At 35.7% G+C, this 20,720-nt stretch overlaps 1 protein-coding gene across 4 annotated transcripts in view; it reads right to left on the bottom strand.

Moving 5' to 3' along the window:
* KIAA0825 (KIAA0825 ortholog) overlaps positions 1–20,720 on the bottom strand; it is a 402,395-nt gene that overhangs the window by 343,766 nt on the left and 37,909 nt on the right. For all 4 annotated transcript variants that reach the window (XM_047778295.1, XM_047778296.1, XM_047778298.1 and 1 more), the window contains one exon: positions 11,967–12,098. In XM_047778295.1, the coding sequence (XP_047634251.1) occupies positions 11,967–12,097 (131 nt within the window). In that variant the 5' untranslated portion in view covers position 12,098. The remainder of the gene's footprint in view (positions 1–11,966; positions 12,099–20,720) is intronic.

The raw sequence follows: 20,720 nt of genomic DNA on the forward strand, positions 1-20,720 counted from the left end.
AAGCCCAATTGCATCTTCCAATACATATCTGTTTAAAAACTTTCATTAAAAGTATCCTTAGCTCTGAAACTAAAAAGATGCACTATGTTATTTTAATTTTCATTTAAAAATCTGTGAATTAATGATTATAAATCTTTGTGGGGTAAACTGGTAACTTTAAGCACAATGTCATCCGTGAAGCCACAAGGATATGACATATTACTACCACCTGATGGCAGCATATCTAAACTGCAAGAAAGCTTATAAACAGGAAAATTATTCTGAAGTTGAATCCCTTTACCTCAAACTGACAAGTTATGCATTTGCCTCTTAATAGTATTAAGAAACATCTGTTACTAAAAAGCTTACTAATGTTTTGAAAATATCATGCTATTAATTTTCAATTCCCTGTGATAGAAACATGTAGGCTTTGGAAACTAAGCTCTGATGATTAAAATTGATGTCATATGAAATTCTCTTCTTCGAAACTCGTCAGGTGTGGGCTGCATTTAAACATACACTGTAAAACTTTAAGGAAAGCTTTTCAGAAGACTTCTGAGCTTGAATGAACTCAAACTGAATTACATTGAAACAGATACATTTTGAGAATCAAAGACCCTTTTCATGAAAAGAAAGAACTTATAAGAAAAACAATACCTCCTTAGGCCACAGGCCGCTCAGTTTCCTGATGAGACAGTCTTATTCAGGAATACCCATTCTAAGTCTGACACAAAATTGGCATATATTTTCTTAATTTACATAAGCATTTCTATGGACTGAGAAACATGATGCCCTAAGTACACACCTTGACTCGAGGGACCAGTTATCAAAGGTTTTTATTATAGCATCCTCCTGTGTCTTATTCAGCAAAACCTAATAGATTACAACAATATGAATTGGAAAGTCTCAGCCATTAGTCTACCTAAATCTGTTTCAATCAGGCCTCAGCTTTTAGGCTAATCTCTAACATCTGAATCTGGGTAGAGTCCAATAACTACAACTTACAAAGCCTTCAGAGGGTTAGATATTTGAGTAATTTGTCCAAACACTGATATAGGGATTGAGCAGTTGCATTTCAGAGGACCTCCCTCATTGACACAAACTATATCTAGACAGTTGAGCTGGCTTTTAAAATCATTTTGTCCCAAATTTTAAAATGACAGAACTCATCTGCATATGATTTTACTTACGGTTGGCTAAATATCTTGTCATCCTGTCATTCACTGCTATCTATACATCTTACTTTAAAAGTACAATCATTTGAAGTCGAGAAATTTATGGCCTCTTTGTTGTACAAAATAAATATTTTCAAAGTTTAAGATGAATATCAGTTTAGCATGTAACTTGACAATTTATCTTCCTTAGTTGAGGTCAAAACTAATTTTAAAAATTAATTTTCAACCTCTAAAAGGTAATGTATTATTTTCACATATGTGTCATAATATTGCTGATAGACATGATAATCTTGAGTGGGAGGTGGTCTGTATATCATTAGACATAAATGATGCAAGATCTTAATCTAGATTTTTAGAAATAACATGATACTTGTCTTTATTTTGGTTTCCTACTTAACTCTAAGTTGCTTCTAATTTTCTTTAGAAACAAGGTCAGGAGTTCCTGTCGTGGTTCATTGGTTAATGAACCTGATTGGCAACCATGAGGACACGGGTTCGATGCCTGGCCTCACTCAGTGGGTTAAGGATCCAGCGTTGCCGGGAGCTGTGGTGCAGGTCACAGATGTGGCTCGGATCCCCTGTTGCTGTGGCTCTGGAATAGGTTGGCAGCTACAGTTCCAATTGGACCCCTAGCCTGGGAACCCCCATATACCGCAGGTGCAGCCCTAAAAAGACAAAAAAGACAAAAAAAAAAAAAGAAACATGGTCAGTCATGAACACATCACCAAGGTAATTCGGCAAATAGAAATCCAATTAGCACATTTATTGACCAAAAATATCAAAAGTCTGAAAATAGATACTCTTCCCTAAATAAATTCCTAAATTTATACCATTAATTGGCTTAGCAAGGACTTTTAAAAAGCACATTCTTAACTTTATTTTTAATATTAAAACCATTGAAAATATCCTAAATGTCCATTAGCAAGAGAATGGTTAAATGGTTATATTCAATCAGTGAAATAGTGTCATTAAAATAAAGAAGTAGAAATACAGTTATCAACATGGATGAATATAACAAATTAATATTTAGGGGGAAAAAGGTATAAATGAATACAAACCATACAAAAGCTTGAAAACATGCCATATGATTCTACATATTATTTAGGATTGTAAGCATAAACAGTAAAAATATTAAAAAGTGTACTGGACAATGGAGTATAATCTATAAAAATGTTGAATCACTGTTTGTACACCTGAAACTAATATAGTGCTGTGAATCAACCATACTTTAATCATACATACACACATTTTTAAAAGAAAGAAAAAATAAATGTGCTGGAATTATTACCATCACCAAATCCAGGGTGGGGATGAGATTGGCATAGGACTGGGGAGATGTACACAGTTTTAGCAATAGTGATAATGTTTTATTCCTTCAACTGGATGGTGGGCACATGAATGTTTATCATAGTACTTACTCTTTATGCATTTTCATATGTCTCAACACTTCTTAATAAATTTGAACCCCAATGTGCTTTAATTATAAAGACTCTGAATTACCCAAGTTAATGATGTATGCAAGTGGATGCATTACTGAGAGGCTGTGTGTAAATCGATTTATAAACCATTTTTAAAATGCAACAATATTTTTCAAAAGGATATCAGTAGTAATTTTCTCATTCAACATTCATTCCTAGGTTCCTTGAGTGTGAAAATTACTTATTGAATGAAAGCACATTTGATAAACATTAACTGAATGCTGAATATGTGGTAAGTACTGTGATATATGCTAAGTGTCTAAATATGAATAAGACATGGTCCCATTCCTAAAGGAATTCTTTCGAGTATGAGAGAAGCCTGTAAATGAATAACTACGTTAAGGTAAGACTTGATAAGAAGTGTGTGTACAACGTGCTAAGGGAGTCACTCAATGTGCTACTGGGAAGTGTAGAAAAGGCTTCTCCCTGTAGAAAAGATCATATGCAAGGATATTGATGCTCTAAGAAAATTAATGATATCATTGTGCTTAGAATTCACTGACACCTGACCCCTGAGAATTCAGTGTTGATCTTAATCACACTTTATTTATTTAGATGATAAAAAATATGAATTTATTTCTTTTTGGTCACAACTACATTTATGCATTATATACGTATGTATGTACATATATACACTATCTTAATTCTGAAAGGATAGAGATGTGCTATAACTAAACAGCCTAAGAGCTGATTACTATCAGACTGGTGTAGTTGAGGATCAAGGAGAGGAAGTGAGGAAAAGAGAATAATTATGACATAAAATCTTAGCACTTAAGCTTAGTGTAAAATTCTTTAACAATGTAAAACATAGTCTATTATTTCATCACAAAACAGTTCAAAGAGGAAAAAAATTATGCTCCACTGGTAAAATGTGTATATGTATGTGTAACTGGGTCACCATGCTATACAGTAGGAAAAAAAATAGTATTGGGAAATAACTATTATAAAAAAATAATAATAATAAATAAAAAAAGAAATAGCATTAAGATTAAAAAAAAGATCAGAACTTCTTTCACATAAAGGTTGTAGAAAACATATAGGTATGGTTTCATAGCAGGTTAGAAGTTTTATTTTTTAGATTAGGGTAGAGAATAAAGACTTTTCATGATATGGGAAATGTAAACATCAAATTTTTTTTTTTTTTTTAAGGGCCACATCTGGGGCATATGAAAGTTCGTGTGCTAGGGGTTGAATCGGAGCTATAGCTGCCAGCCCAAGCCACAGCCACAGCAACACAGGATTTGAGCTGCATCTGCGGCGTACACCACAGCTCACAGCAGTGCGGGATCCTAAACCCACTGAGAGAGGCCAGGGATCGAACCTGTGACCTCATGGTTACTAGTAAGATTTGTTTCCACTGAGGCACAAGGGGAGCTCCTAAAAATTTTTTTTGTAAGCTTTTATTTTATTTATTTATTTATTTTTGCCCGTACTTGTGGCATGTGGAAGTTCCCAAGCCAGGGATTGAACCCACACTGCAGTTGTGGCCTGAGCCACAGCTGCAGCAATGTGGGATCCTTACCTCTCTGAGCCACAAGGGAACTTCCTTGAAGTTCTTTATACTTCTCACCAACAATATAAATTCAGTCAAAGGAAAGGGCTTTTTCAATTCTATCACATATCTAAAAACACCAAGACAGAGTTGTGAGGTAAATTAGAGTTTTCTTGTATTTAGATAAGTTCAGCTTGCCTAAAGAGATGATTAAAATTCCTTGGACTTAACAGACAATTAATAGGGAAGAGAGCTGAGACAGAAAAACTACTGTGTCATTAAACCATAAGTCAGCCATGACATAAAAACTTATTTTCCCAAGAGAAGGATATTTATAGACAACATTTTTTTTAAGGTTGAGAAAAGGATTCATAAAACAACTGCTTTAATGGCTAAAAAGTGTAGTAGGAAATTAGATATGTATATTTTCAAGATGCTTTATTTATTTCAAAAAGCTTTAACTATATTTTCAGGGAAAAAAAATAACCTTGAAGCCAAATCCTGTTAACAACATTCGCGTTAAGATTTTCTCAAATGAATCCTCCCCTTTCCAGGCCTATACCTGGCTCAGGTTATCATCTCTCATCTGGACTATATAAACAGCCTCCCAAGATTTCCATCTACTGTTAACCCACCTTCTGTTCAGAGTTATTCTATGAGGGAGACAGCATGAAAGAAACTTCAGAGTTAGAATTCTCAAGTATTTGGAGATACCTTAGAAATCTATACATAGAACTTCCATATGACCCCGCAATCCCACTCTTGGGCATCTATCCGGACAAAACTCTACTTAAAAGAGACACGTGCACCCGCATGTTCATTGCAGCACTATTCACAATAGCCAGGACATGGAAACAACCCAAATGTCCATCGACAGATGATTGGATTCGGAAGAAGTGGTATATATACACAACAGAATACTACTCAGCCATAAAAAAGAATGACATAATGCCATTTGCAGCAACATGGATGGAACTAGAGAATCTCATACTGAGTGAAATGAGCCAGAAAGACAAAGACAAATACCATATGATATCACTTATAACTGGAATCTAATATCCAGCACAAATGAACATCTCCTCAGAAAAGAAAATCATGGACTTGGAGAAGAGACTTGTGGCTGCCTGATGGGAGGGGGAGGGAGGGGGAGGGAGGGGGAGGGAGGGGGAGGGAGGGGGAGGGAGTGGGAGGGATCGGGAGCTTGGGCTTATCAGACACAACTTAGAATAGATTTACAAGGAGATCCTGCTGAATAGCATTGAGAACTTTGTCTAGATACTCATGTTGCAACAGAAGAAAGGGTGGGGGAAAAAATGTAATTGTAATGTATACATGTAAGGATAACCTGACCCCCTTGCTGTACAGTGGGAAAATAAAAAAAATTATTAAAAAAAAAAAAAAAAAGAATTCTCAAGTATTTGTTGCTTTATACCACCAATCCTCAACACAAAAGTTTAGAGAGGCTTTAGAAGGGTCCAGATTGCTTCAGGAAAGTTCAAACCCAGTTGTAGGGCTGTGCCAACCTAAAAAATCTGAAGTGCTTCCAAAAGAATCAACCAATTATGAAATACTCCCTACCTTCCAGCCAAAGGCAGTTTAGTCCTGGCAGTACTAGAGTGAGCCTGGCACCATATGCCAAGGCACGGTTAGACCTCTTCTTCCTTCTCAAATTTACATCTAAATTAGGATTCCTTTCCATAGACTGTAGTGTCAAAGGGAGCTCCCATGAAGTGGCACAGGGCTATGTTAACAATATAAAGAACATTTCCCAGAAACGTTCTATGGAGGTATTAGGACATGACAGTTTAAAACTCATGACTGGCAAGAGTAAGTTAATGTGCTTTCTTTTTTATCTATGGAGGTTTGCCCAGCTTCCAAATTTTAGTACAGTTACTAGTCAGAATGCAGCTTATCCCGATGAAACCACACAAACTGAAATCAGAAAAAAAGTGGGAAATTTATGAGCATTTGTTCTGTGATGATTCCCTTGATTCTCTTCTTGATAAAGAAGAGAGAGGGAGGATATATAATAATGAAAATCAGAAGAAATGTATGAACACATCTACTCTACGTCTTTATCTCCACTGCCCAGATAAATTTAATCATTAAACCAGATAACAGATTTGACTGCAGGTTACAAACTAAGAGGTGTTTCTGTTTTTGGTTTTTGGTTTTGTCTTTTTAGGGCCACACCCACAGCATATGGAGGTTCCCAGACTATGGGTCAAATCTAAACTGTAGGACTGGTTTACACCACAGCCACAGTAACGCAGGATCTGAGCTGTGTCTGGGACCTACACCATAGGTCATGGCCACGCCAGATCCTTAACCCACTAAGCAAGGCCAGGGACTGAACCTGCAGGCTCATGGATACTAGTTGGGCTCGTTAACTCCTGAGCCATGACGGGAACTCCTACAAACTTAAAGAGTTTTAATAATACCTGTGGTTACATTGTGAGGAGGCAGGACATACAACCTACAGTTTCACATTCTGCCTACAGGAAGCGAAGTCAGGTGCAGCACTGCTGGAGAACAAGTTTATAACAGCTAATTGTACAACCTCTAAGAACCAACCCATAAACTTTTTTAAGGAAGAAAGGACACACATATGCATGTATGTGCAGTAGTAGCAGAGAAACTGAAAATAATGTACATACTCATGAAGAGGGAATTGGCTTATTATACTGAGAGATTTTAAAAATACATTAAGTAAACATATGTGTATAACTGCAGTACATACACAAATTCCCATTTGCATAAAAAGGGGAATATATTTTTGGGTACAGGCATATATACATAAAGAACACTTCTGGATAGTTATGCAATAATTCATCAATACAGGTTACCTCTGAAGATCAAGACTAGGAGGATCAGTAGAGTAAGAAAACTTTTCCTCATTCTTGTCCTCTGTACTCAACTTTTCCTTATATTTGCCTTTCTCTACTGTCTGAAATTTTCCCTGTGTATTATTTTTATAATGTAAAATACTTAATGGAAAAGAAAACTAGCACTTGATCATAGCTTCCTCTATCACATTCTACTCGTCTAACTTCACACTAGCTTAAGTTAGAGCAAACATAATGGATGTCTAACAAACACAGTTACTGACCATCTTCTAGCCTACTTTGTACCAAAACTGTTTTAGGCAGTGGGAATACAAGGACGCACAGTTAGTCTTTAAAGCAGAAAGGAAATAACAAAACTAGCTTCCATCCCCAACTCAGCTCCATCCCACATCTCATAAAAGGATATTCTTAGTCCTGATTCTCGTATAAAAATTGTGATTAGCAAAGGCTGTGTTGTTAGTGACCCTTTTTTAGACAAGGTGTTGATGTTACTGCATCCTTGACAAGGCCTTTTTCCAGGGAAAGCCATCAAGGTTGGGTTAGCCCTCAAGGCATCAATCATCTACAAGAAAGATAAGCCAGCCATGCAGCCACATCTCATTACCAGGGCTCAGCCCCCTATTAGTTTTCGTCCCCTGTACTTGTCCTCACAGCTGGGCTGTTTTCCCTGGGCACCTCTGATTGGTATCTCAGAAGTAGGGACTTACCTCCCCATGGACTATTAACTCTGACCCTCAGTGGGGAATAGTGAACTGACTACTGCTGGCTCAATCCCCTTATTTTTAGTACAATGCTACTCATACTTTGGTTATTAAAACAGTTTATAAATAGGAAGACACTCCTCTTTACTTATTTTCTGTGAAAAGATAATTCCAATAACGTTCCTTAGGAATGCCTCCAAACAATAATACTTTATTGTTGTGTGCATATTTGGCCAAGAGTAGGTAAAGCTAACATACATAAAAGTTATATTTTTAAAAATTGTCAAACACTTAACATGTATGCATTGCCTGAAAGAAACTCTCAACAACCGTGTAACAGAGCTTCTGATCCTACTACTTATCTCAGCCTCCTGAAGCAGAGGTCTAAGGAAAGTTCTGAGGGCCTGTAATACACAACCCTGCAGAAAGAAGTTAAAATGCCATGGACATTCAAATAATGGAGCTAATGGTGACAGAAGATGATGAGAAAGTGGTTCAATATGTCACCTTGAAACAGCATGGTTTAATGTATAGAAACCAGGTATTCAATATTCTCTCATGATATGAAGTTAATTCCCTTCCCCCTACCCTAACCTCACCTCTCTTGGATCAAGACAAATGATATTATCCATGGTACTGGTAACACTTCTTGTTCTATCTTTAGATTTTAAAAAAAGGCAGTAATCCTGCACAGTGCCAGCAAAACTTACATCCTTGGGTACATACAAAGTTTGACTATAATTAGTAAAGAGAAAGATAAAAGAAACTCTCCATGATACAATTATATCTATCCAACTGAACATTAAGAGGAGAAAAATGATTCAGGTCATATTATGGCCCCAAGAGAACTTATATACCTCAATATCATATTCAACTAATAAGTTTTATTCAGCTCAAAAAATATTTTGGTGCTACATGTGGTTTCAGTTACTGAACTAAGTCTGTGGATACAACATTCAGAGCATTCCTTTTTGGCAGGTTATTCACCCTCCTGCTAACAATGTTGCTATGTGTTAAAGGTAAATGATTCACCATCACTGATTTCCACTGTCAGACCTAAGAGTCACCTAGCTCTGACTTGAATGGAAATGAGGATGTAAAGTGAAAATGGTCTGCGAGAATGACAGCCTCTCTTGAAGGGCAGGTGAAGGTTCAGTGACCTCTGGGCACTCCAGTCCATTCTGGTGAATCACTGCTTTGGGAAGCAAAAGACCCTGTGGCTCATAAAACCTGATGATATTAAGAAGAGAGAAGGAATTCACACTTAGAATTCAGGGTCACTGCTAGAAATACAAGTTTAAAAATTCAAGGGTAAGGAAAAATACCATATTTAAAAATGAATTACTAAGGTTTTTTTTTTTCTTTTAAAAGTATTGGGGAAAGCCATATCATACAGATGTTCATTACTTATTCAATGTACACCATTGAGAGATAAATAGAACGGTTAGAATACAAAAATGCCAAGGGTAATTCAACTACTGCAGTGTAAGTGTGGCATAACTGATTCGTCGTGACATACAATTTTCTAAAAGCTATTCTGTTAGAAGGCAATAAATGAGTGCATAAATGATTTACACTCTTCTGAACCATGGTTATTATTCAGTATTTTATTTTTAAAAATATATACACCCTATACTATTATGTTTATTCTCTAGAGTATAATAAAAACATAATTGAATTTGATGAAAAATAGACTTGATTCTAAATGTAGCACACAGCACATACAATTCTCCCTTATTTTACCCCTCATGAAGATCAATGGTCACTTGAGGTGGTTTTGCTCCAGGTTTGTTTTAATATATAGGCAATAAAATATTTTTAATTTAAAAATTATATCCTTATATTTCATGTCATATTTTCTTTTTAATACTAACATCTGACTTTTGACCTAAATAACAATTTATGAATGCAAAATACAATATTTTAATCACTGTTTTACTTCTAAATATGATTTCTTATTGACCAGGTAGGGCAGGAAATTAACTACAGATGGTTTAGCAAATAAAAATGAAGCAGTCTATGACAAAGGATAAGAGTTCAGTGACTTGTTTGGATGGAGCCTCAAGGCCATTAAGAACAAAGGTTACTTTTTAAAAAAAGATTTAAAATTTGTTTTAATATAATCATCTCCCTATGAATACATGTATAACTGAATCACTTGTACACTTGAAACTAACACACTGTAAATCAACTATACTGCAATAAAAATTTTTTTAGTATCATTTAGTGAAAAGAAATATATTAACCATCTCTAGAATATAGATAAGTGACTTGTTAATTTATCTTCCTTTAAGCATTTACTTTGGAAACTTGTAATTGTATGAACTTTTTCATCTCTTTGAAATGTATTCCTTGAAATACTAGAGAGACCTTTTGGCAGTTTTCTTGGTCAGGACTGTCTATCTCAAGGACCTGGGAGTCATCTTTTTGAAATGCCAATACCAAGGGAGGTAGCCCCCCATCTCTCATTTCCTGTGAGGAGTTAAGTGCCTAACTTCATTGGGTGCCTTATTTCAATTTGCAAAACTGCTTCTTCGATAAAGATACAAGAAATTTTCTGCTCCTCAGGATGAAGCCAATTAGCAAACACAAGTGTTCTTTAATCATGGTAAAGTTAGGATGAATTATGTGTGAAAAAATGTGCTGTCAAATCCTGTTTATCTTGAAAATATGTAATGGGTATACCTACTATATAAAGGGCTGTGGTCCTTCTGTCGTTGTAATGTCTTAGCAGAATGCCTGGGATGCACAGTACAGTCTGGTTTAATGCTTGTTGAAATAAAAGTTTTTTCTTTCTCTTGGGCCTTTGTAGAGAGGATTTATGGGACTGTAGAAGATTTTGTTTTTAATTATAATTCCCCAGCAACATGCTATCTTTTGAATTTAAGTTATTTATGCCCATTGTTATGATGAAAAATTAACTGTATTCTAATGTAAACATGAAGAAAAAAATTATAGGAAAATCTTGCTTGTTTCAATTTCTTTGATAATTCAATGTAATCCTATAAATTTTTAAAAAGGAAACACTATACATAATTGTATAGTAGAAATTTTTACTGTGGTTTGCTTATTTATAACCTGCATGAGGTGAATTATTAGAATCTAAGACCAAAAGGATTCAGATAAGAGAAGTGACTCTAGGATCCACAAATATCCATGAAGACAAAGTCCCTTCTTATCAGAGAATATGTATTAGTGGAAATCTGCTTGGCTGTCTCAGCTTCCCTCAGTATTTGATAACACTAATTTTGGAGTAGGTGATAGCGACTAACTTTGCATAGATGGGACCCTCCAACCTCCCAAGTAAGTGAAAAGACTTAAAATGACAAATGTTACATAAAAATAATTTTAATGTTCTGCTTTCAGTAATTCAAGCAATCCATGGCTTAATACTACCATTTTATTTTAATACCTTAATTTCAAAATTTTAATCTCTGTGCTTGTCCATCAAATGAGAAGGCTCTAAACAAATTAATGAAAATCCAGGCCAGCAACATTGGCAAACTCAAAGAAATCATGAATAGTGCAGGGGAACAGAATGTGCCACCCTAAAATATGTCTCTTTGGCATATTAATTATTTTCAGCTGGTTGTTTTCTAAGAAACACACATGGTAAACACTTTGAAAACCAAGTGGGATTTACTCTTTGGTAAGAAACATTCACATTTATAAGGGAAATCTCCATTTGTAAGGGTGTCTCCCTCACTGTACCAGGCAGAGGAAGATGACCAATGGAGAAGGCACTGACTTAAACCTGCATTAAAAACCTTACACCTGTTTACTGTGCTTTTTCTTCTCACTGCCCTTACTGACTCTCTTCATCCTCAACATCTTCTGTCTTTACCAGGGATAGTATTTAAGGTGAGGGTTGTGGCCATTTGGGCCAGTTACTCAGTCTTTCTGGGTCTCTTCCATGTACATATATTATTAAATTTTTGATTTCCTTCTGTTCATTTATCTCATGTAAATTTATTTCTTAGACCACACTAAAGAACCAAGAAGGGTAGAGGAAAGTTTCTTCCTTCCAAATAATAGCACTTCAACAAACTTTAATTTATTTATTTGAAGGCAGTGCCTATATTTTCTAGTTTCTAGGCCTTTTTAAAGTAGTAATCAGAAAGGAAAGGTCATGTTAAAATCTAGATGGGAGGGTCTAATCAATTTTTTTCAGTAAAGTTAATGATAATTAAAACCTAAAATTAACTTAAGAGCAGGAAACGCCAAAACTAGACTAGATAAAATTCCTGTAAATTAAACATGAAACTAAGTTTTTAAAAATAATTATCAATATTTACCTTGTAGCATTTTGTTCTATCTTTTCATCAATGTCACTGAAGATCTGCTTAAACTCCAACTCTCCAGGAAATGAATTTAACAAACAATGTAGATCAAAAGAATTATGGGAATATTCATCTCCCCAATACATTCTGAGGAATAAGAATAAACAACATGTCAGTTTCCCCAAAATGAAGAAAAAAAAAATCCATTTCAAGTTGTAATACTAATGCCAAAATAACAACTCCATTTATAGGCAAAAAAATATATCAGTAGAAAAACTAGGGTATCATTAACCTAAGCAGAGTATTTTGTCATTTAAATTTCATGAGGTGTGACCTAGTTTTCACACTTCTCCAAGGTCTGAAAACTGAAGAAAATAGAGAGTACTTAAGCATCCGCTTCTTCTCACTGTAACCAAGAGTTGCAAAAGAAATGGCAGCTGATAGATGCTTATAGAATGGATAAGCAATGAGGTCCTGCTGTACAGCACAGGGAACTATATCCAATTTCTTGGGATAGAATGTGATGGAAGATAGTATGAGAAAAAGAATGTATATATATGTATGACTGGGTCACTATGCTGTACAGCAGAAATTGACACAACACTTCAAATCAACTATATACTCGAATAAATATAAAATAAAAGAAAAAATTTTGAAGCCTCAGAGATGATGGTGAACAAGGGTTGTTGCAACAAGAATTCAACAACTTCCTTCCACTCTTGTCAACATAATGACCTAGCAATGGTAACCTCAGAATTTTTAAAGTCTCATTTGCTGGTCCTATTTATATGAGAAGAAGGAAAATTCCCTTGAATTCCTCTGGGACCCCTGTCAACCTACATATTTATAATGGACTAAAACTTAAATATAGGAGTTCCTGTGGTGGTGCAGTGGTTAATAAATCCAACTAGGAACCATGAGGTTGCGGGTTCGATCCCTGGCCTTGCTCAGTGGCTTAAGGATCTGGCGTTGCTGTGAGCTGTGGTGTAGCTCGGATCCCGCGTTTCTGCGGCTGGCATAAGCAGGTGGCTACAGCTCTGATTAGACCCCTAGCCTGGGAATCTCCATATGCTGTGGGAGCGGCCCTAGAAAAAGCAAAAAGACAAAAAAATAAAAATTAAAAAATTAAAAAAAATAAAACAAATATAAAAATACTTCTAGGGAGATATGCATTTTCTCACTACTAAAATTTCAATTATTCATTCTTCCGTATGTATTCATTGAGTGCTTGATACATAATAGGCACTGCTGTAGAAGCTAAGGATGTAGCTGCAAAAAGTCAAAGTCCCTGCCTCTTCAGGACAACAAAACCTCAATATTTCTGTATACCAGTAAGTCTAATATCTTCACATTTTCCTAGCAGCTCAACTAATTACAGCTAATAACTATAATAATAGTCATTTCTAAAACCAATGGCCAATATTACTACTAATAAATTCAGTTTATGTATTTGCACTTCTTAAAACCTTTTACAGTGGTTTAAGTTTTGAGATGATGAGTCATTAAAAATTGTTGCAAGTGGGAGTTCCCATCGTGGTACAGTGGAAACGAATCCAACTAGAAACGATGAGGTTGCGATCCCTGGCCTTGCTCAGTGGGTTAATGATCCGGCACTGTTGTGAGCTATGGTGTAGACGTGGCTCGGATCTGGCCTTGCTGTGGCTGGGGCATGGGCTGGCAGTTGTAGTTCTGATTAGACCCCTAGCCTGGGAACCCCCATGTGCCATGGGTGCGGCCGTAAAAAGACAAAAAAAGAAAAATTATTTCAAGAAAATAAAATTTCACTTTCACAATGGAAAGATTTGAATGGCATAGGGTTCTTATAGAGAACTCAAACATAGTAACTATTTTGTTTGTAGCCATCTTCTCTGTAATAAAACAAGTTATATATCAATACTCTGTTCAGAGTTGTCCCACTTTGTCAATATTGTAGAGCCTTGTTAGTTCAGTCTCCCACACATTCAAAACTCAGGAAAATATGTATAGGAGTTGGTTTAAATACAATACCAAAATAGTAATATGATTTGTTGTATATCTACTGTGTATAAGGAACTTTATATACATCATCCTTCTTAATCTTCATAATAACTCTACAAAACAGTTATTATTCTCACTTGCAGGGAAAAGAACTTGGGTTCTAAGAGCTTAACTAACATGTCCAGGTAACAAAGATACCCAGTGTTAGGGGTAGGGCTTGAACCCAGATCTATTTGGTTTTAAAACTTGAGGATGCTGGTCTCTTGAGAAACAAATCAGTTAACTGGATACCAATCATCCAAACATTGAAGAATATAGCAATGATACGAACCAAAATGTCAAAATGGTTATCCCTGGACAGACTGATAGACTATGGTTGATTTTATTTTCTTCTTCTTCTTTTTTTTGGTCTTTTTGCTTTTTCTAGGGCCGCTCCTGTGGCATATGGAGATTCCCAGGCTAGGGGTCTAATTGGAGCTCTAGCCACCGGCCTATGCCAGAGCCACAGAAATGCCAGATCCGAACCGCGTCTGCAACCTACACCACAGCTCACAGCAACACCAGATCCTTAAGCCACTGAGCAAGGCCAGGGACCGAACCCACAACCTCATGGTTCCTAGTCGGATATGTTAACCACTGAGCCACAATGGGAACTCCTTATTTTCTTCTTTATACTTAGCATTTTCCTGTTTTTGCAGTAAGTTTTTATCATTTTATATAGCTTAAAAAATTTTTTTTTCTGGTTCTCAGATGTACGATCTTTTACATTTTCTATGTCCTCACATAAAACATCTTCCAACCTTAATACTTCTCTCTGGCCAATTTGTTTATCACTTCTTTTAAAATCTGATTCAAACCTTACACAATTTTAAAATATCTCTTGACTAACTGTGACCACTTCACCAAACTTTTTATATTATTTTGTGTTATTTGAAATTACAAACACTGTTAAAAGAAAATCTATTGTTTTGTGTTATTTCAATATTAAATATGTATATTGCGTCCATTGAAATCAGCTCTGGGATAAAACAACAATGGACTGAAACATATTGAACATTCAGATGAGGTTGGTGACCATGATTTTAAAGGATTCCCCATCTACATGGTTGTATGATTTTCTCTATTTAACTTCAGTAGAGAAGTTAGTCGATACAAACAAAGACTGCCATTATAAAGGAATGTCATTTGATAACAATGATGGGGTGGGTACCAGAATGATGATGGTTCAAAGTTTTCATATGACCAGCATAGATCTGTGATGCTTCCATATTTATAGTAAGTTTCCAAGGTGATGACGGACAAAAACAAGAGTCACCTTTACAGGTAAAGAGGCAGTAGGTTTGAGATGCTGTATGATAGGATAAAAGAAAATTTGAGGGGCAAATATAACTAGTAAGATGAGAAAATTAACCTGAATGAAGAGGGATGCTCAGGACCAACGTGAGAGATAAAAGAGGGAGAGTAGACACATAGGCAATGCTAAAGTTTGGATTTAGAAGTTTTTTGTGTTTTTGTTTTTGTTTTGTCATTAGGAGGGCAATGATCCCTGTGATGAGAAAGGACCCACAGAATATGTATGAGCAGACACCAAGCCTCCCATTTCCTTACAAGTACTTTGTGGGCCCACAGTATGTCTGATACTGTGCAGGGTGTCACAAAAGAGCAGAGAGAGTGAGTGGTTGAACAGTTTCTCCTCTCAACAAAGAGCAATAAGAGTAAGACCATAAGAAAGGGAGCCAAGAGTTCCCGTTGTGGCTCAGAGGTTAATGAATCCCACTAGCATCCACGAGGATGTGGGTTTGATCCCTGGCCTCGCTCAGTGGGTTAAGGATCTGGTGTTGCCATGAGCTGTGGTGTAGATCGCAGATGCGGCTCAGATCCTGCGTTGCTGTGGTTGTGGCATAGGCCGGTGGCTACAGCTCAGATTCGACCCCTAACCTCCGTATGCTGCAGGTACAGCTCTAAAAAAGACAAAAAAGACAAAAAAAAAAGAAAAAAAAGAAAGGGAGCCAGTAGAAAGATTACTGCTATTCTCTAAGTAAAAGATAAATATGATCTAAACGACGGAGAAGTAAATTATTCAGGGTCCAATGTACTTTGACAAATACTTCAGAGGTATTTCAAAAAGACAGAATTACTTTTAAAAAAATCTAAGGGGAAAAAGGAAGAGGCTGTGAAGGCATGGATCAAAATATAGCTAGATATTCTGTTTGTATTTCTATTAAACTGTCATCAGGAACACAATAATAATTTATCAGAATGAACAAAGGTTCTTATCCTAAGGCATGATCAAAGATGATAACTATAACTGTTTAAAGTACTATTAACTTGGTTTTTCGAATTGCCATTCTACAATGCTGTTTTTAAATGTTCATTCTCTTGTGATGTTTCTGATTGTTTTTCATAGAGGATTAAAAATAAAATGTCTAATATTTAAAATAACAGCCAATGTAATATTAAATATTGTCTTTTAAAGATGAATTATGTTTGAAGAATTATATCTAAACCAAACATCTGTAGTAGTGTTTCAGCCATAGGCAAATTTTAACAGTTGAGTTATAAATTTCTAATAACAGTGACCATAATAAAATATGAACATACTATAAGCACTGCCAGAAAACAATACAGGAAAGCAATAAAACAAACAAACAAACAAAAAAAAACAACAAAACCTTATGAGATCAAAAGAAAGCACATAAAAGTAATTTTGGACTCTTAGTTGTCCTTTGACATACTTTAAAATTATACACCTTTTGGAAGTGACTGTTGTAGCTCACTGGGTAACGAAACTGACTAGTATCCATGAGGATACGGGCTCGATCCCTGACCTTGGGTTAAGGATCCGGCGTTGCTGTGAGCTGTGATGTAGGCTGCAGAAGCAGCTCAGTTCTGGCGTTGCTGTGGCTGTGGCGTAGGACAGCGTCTACAGCTCCAATTCGACCCCTAGCCTGGGAACTTCTACTTGCTGTGGGTGTGGCCCTAAAAAGAAAAAAAAAAAAAAAGGATACACATATAATGGTTGGAGTCTTTATTTTATCTTTTTTAGATTTCTTCAATAATAAAACTCCTAAGTGCTTTTCATCTTAGGACCAACATTATTAAAAAAGGAGTGAAAGCTAGAAAAACCAACCTTTGGGAAAAAGATCCAAACTAAAATTTACTTAGTAAAAGAAACATTGGATCATGTGATTTTTGTTCTGTGGAAAAGCCTAGGAAGAAGGGTCATGTGCCTTTTCAAATCTACGGACAGTTTGTGGAATTAATGTGCCCACCAGCCCTGGCTTACCTGAAGTTTTACCATTCAATATCACTGTCTAACCTAAAACAAACACTGCTAATAATAGCATGACCAAAGTGGGGTATGCTGATTAATTAAAAATAATTATACATTCCACACATAACTGAACGAGTTTTAAAATGTTGCTCTGTAACAAAACACATTTAACTCTAAACATCATTGAACCAAGAATCAATAGATTTGAGTCCTGATCCTGGTCTGCTAATGTCTCTGTGACTTTGGGTAAGTCGCTCAATCAGTCAAGAGGAATGGAGCTTATGTTCCTCATTTATAAAATGAGGTGAATGGATTTATTAGGCTCTGAGGTTTATTCTAGCCATGAAGTTGTTTTGTTCTATAAAAAATGGTAGAAGGACATATTTCTGAACACCTCCAAATTAACTCTTCCAATGGACTATTTTACTCATCAGTACTATCATTTTTCCTGTATCTTGGACTCAGAGCTATTTTTAATCCTTCCTTGTTCCTTTCCCCAGGACTGCTACATGAAAAGCTAAAATAGGATCTATAGCTTAGCACAAATATATGAGTGTGTGTATTCTTTTTTCCTTTTCTGGCCACCACACAACATATGGGAGTTCCTGGGCCAAGGGATCAGATCCAAGCCACAGCTGCAACGTATACCACAGCTGGGGCAACACAAGATCCTTAACTCACTGTGCTGGGCCTGTTACTGAACCTGAGTCCCAACTCTCCAGAGAAGTTACCAATCCCCTTGTGCCACAGCAGGAACTCCATTAACAACAAATATTGTATGAAAAGAGGAAAGGTGAGGCAGCAAGAGGTTCTTTTACAGTAATAGGTAGATACCCTGTACTGATATTCCATCCCTCAACGGGCAGCTCCCTAAGATATTCTAAGCAGCAATCACCCTATGTTTCTGGGCTCCTCTGAACTGACACACTCTTCACTCAACAACAGATGTCTGAGACCAGCTGACATTGGATATTATGCCTCCACAAGAAAAAGAGTGACATTACGGAGTCAGCCCTTTACAGCTATCGTATATCCCTGAGCTATTATTCTTGGTATTTTTAAGATTTGCATTATTCTATGTATTGCTGGTTTAATTTGAGTTGCTGTCTTGATAAAAAAGAAAAGTAAAAATAAACTTTGACTAGATCATCATTCTTAAATCTGCCAGGCTTTTCTCCTGGCTCATTTTTACTTTTCCATCCATATTTAGTCACAAAGTAGTCTTCCTATACCATTTACGAAGTCCCACCAAAATTATGTAATTCAAAATTTAACTTTTATTGCATTCAAAATTTAACTTTAACTACTTTATGGAGTTCAGTGCACTCATTCATTGAGACACAGATTAAAGGTACAATGGCTAAGTAATAATAATATTAAAGATAATAATAGTTAACACTTACATAGCATTTATATGGGCTATGCATTGTTCTAAGTACCTTACATATTTGAACTCATTTAACTCTTACCTTAATCCTATGGGATAGTTACCATTATAGTTTGCATATTAAAGATGTAGAAATTGAGGCACAGCAAAGTTCACGACTTGTCCAATATCACTTGCATAGGAAGTAGCAAAGCTGGGAGGGATTCAAACTGCTTCAAAGGCTGGCCTTAATCACAAAGACATAAATTCCCTCTTTATATAAATTTGTACTTAAAAAACATTATTTTACCACTTATATATGTTGGTTTATTTACTGCCAAATATATTTAAAAGCTTTCCCTAGAACCATTATAAATTTAATTCATTATGAAACCTATAAAATTTCCCTATTTTTTTTTTAAGGCTAGATATTCCACTGTGATGATTCAGAGTTGCCAAAATTTTCTTTTCATCAGTTACTGAGAGTAGAAAATTTAATGTTTTAGACTACTCCAAAGACTGAGAAACAACTCAAATGGATCTCAGTTTGTTGACAGTCATTTCAGATCCCTTATAACATTAAAGTCTTAAATTAGGAAATAATGAACTTGTTATTTTATTTGATTTATTTTCTCAACTCTCAGCTATCTATTAGGTTTTCCCCCACAGATTGCTATGCTTTCTACTAATAATAACTGTGGAAGTTCTGATTACTATAATTATATGGGCTAGAGTATAATATATATCCATTGAGTGCTCATATCAACACACTACAGCTATTAAAATCCCCTTTGATAAAATTTAAAATACTTTATTGTAATTCCTCTATTAGTAATTTATGTGTGTATGTATGAAGTAGAAATTGACAGGATCAATCAGAATACACTATTGTAGCTTGACAAGCAAATAGAATTAATTGTCATATGCTTCACTCACCAAATTGACAATGCTCTCTTTATTTTTTGGTGCATTTCATTTTCTAGAAAATATTTTCATTTTAATAATTCTTATAATCTTCAATATATAATCCTAGCCATCTCTTACTTTAATACAACAGTGAAAACAAGATAATTGAAAATGAATTTTAATTTCAGCACTCTTTTAGAACTTGGAACTCATACATTTCACATGATTTAGAAGTCATAAAACTATTATATATTTTGAGATTAGAGCTAAATAATGTTAAAAATCATGGGGTTATGATTAATGAATTTTCAAGTATAGTAAAACCTTATTAAATTTGGAAAACAGCACATCTGCATTAGAAAGTTTAAGTTTTGGAGCACTTTTTATAAGGCAGTTGTATAATGTAGAAACTATGAATAATAAACAGCTTATGAAACATCAATTATATTTTTAAGGAATTCACTTTTTATAGTTAGAGACAAATGTTTGAAATTAGCATGTACTTTGTCTCTAAATGGGTGCTTCTAAAGGAGTTAGGGTTCTTAAAGTATGTTTCAAGGGTTGAAATATTTCTCCTAAAATGTTAATAGTATTGATGAGTTAGAGTAATGTGACACTGTTCTCCTAAATTTTGGCAATATTATTAGTATTTTTTTTCTTTTTACTTTTTAGGGCCGCATTGCAGAGTATGGAAGTTCCTGGGCCAGGAGTTGAATCAGAATTGCAGCTGCCAGTTTAAGCCACAGCAACAGCAACAATGGATCTGTGAACTATGCGGCAGCTTGCAGCAATACCAAATCCTTAACCTACTGAGCAAGGCTAGGGATCAAACCCACATCCTCAGGTCCTTAACCCACTGAGCTACAAGGGGAGCTCCTGGCAATATTTTTTTTCTTTTGTTATGGCTGCACCTACGGCATATGGAAGTTCCCAGGCTAGGGGTCAAATTGGAGCTGCAGCTGCCAGTCTATCCCACAGCCACAGCAACACCAGATCCAAGCTGCATCTGCAACCTAAGGCAGCTTGTAGCAACACTGGATCCTTAAGCCACTGAGTGAGATGAGGGATTGAACTTGCATCCTCATGGAAGTTAGTTGGGTTCTTAACCTGCTGAGCCACAATGGAAACTCCCCATCAATATTATTTATTAATATTAACTTGATGAATAAATATACTTTGAAATACCCTTTAATGATTTTCAGGGCTTTGCTCCATCAATTATCACCAATTAGTCCTGTATCATCAG

This window comes from Phacochoerus africanus, chromosome 4, assembly GCF_016906955.1.
Source record: "Phacochoerus africanus isolate WHEZ1 chromosome 4, ROS_Pafr_v1, whole genome shotgun sequence".
Taxonomy (NCBI): Eukaryota; Metazoa; Chordata; class Mammalia; order Artiodactyla; family Suidae; genus Phacochoerus; species Phacochoerus africanus.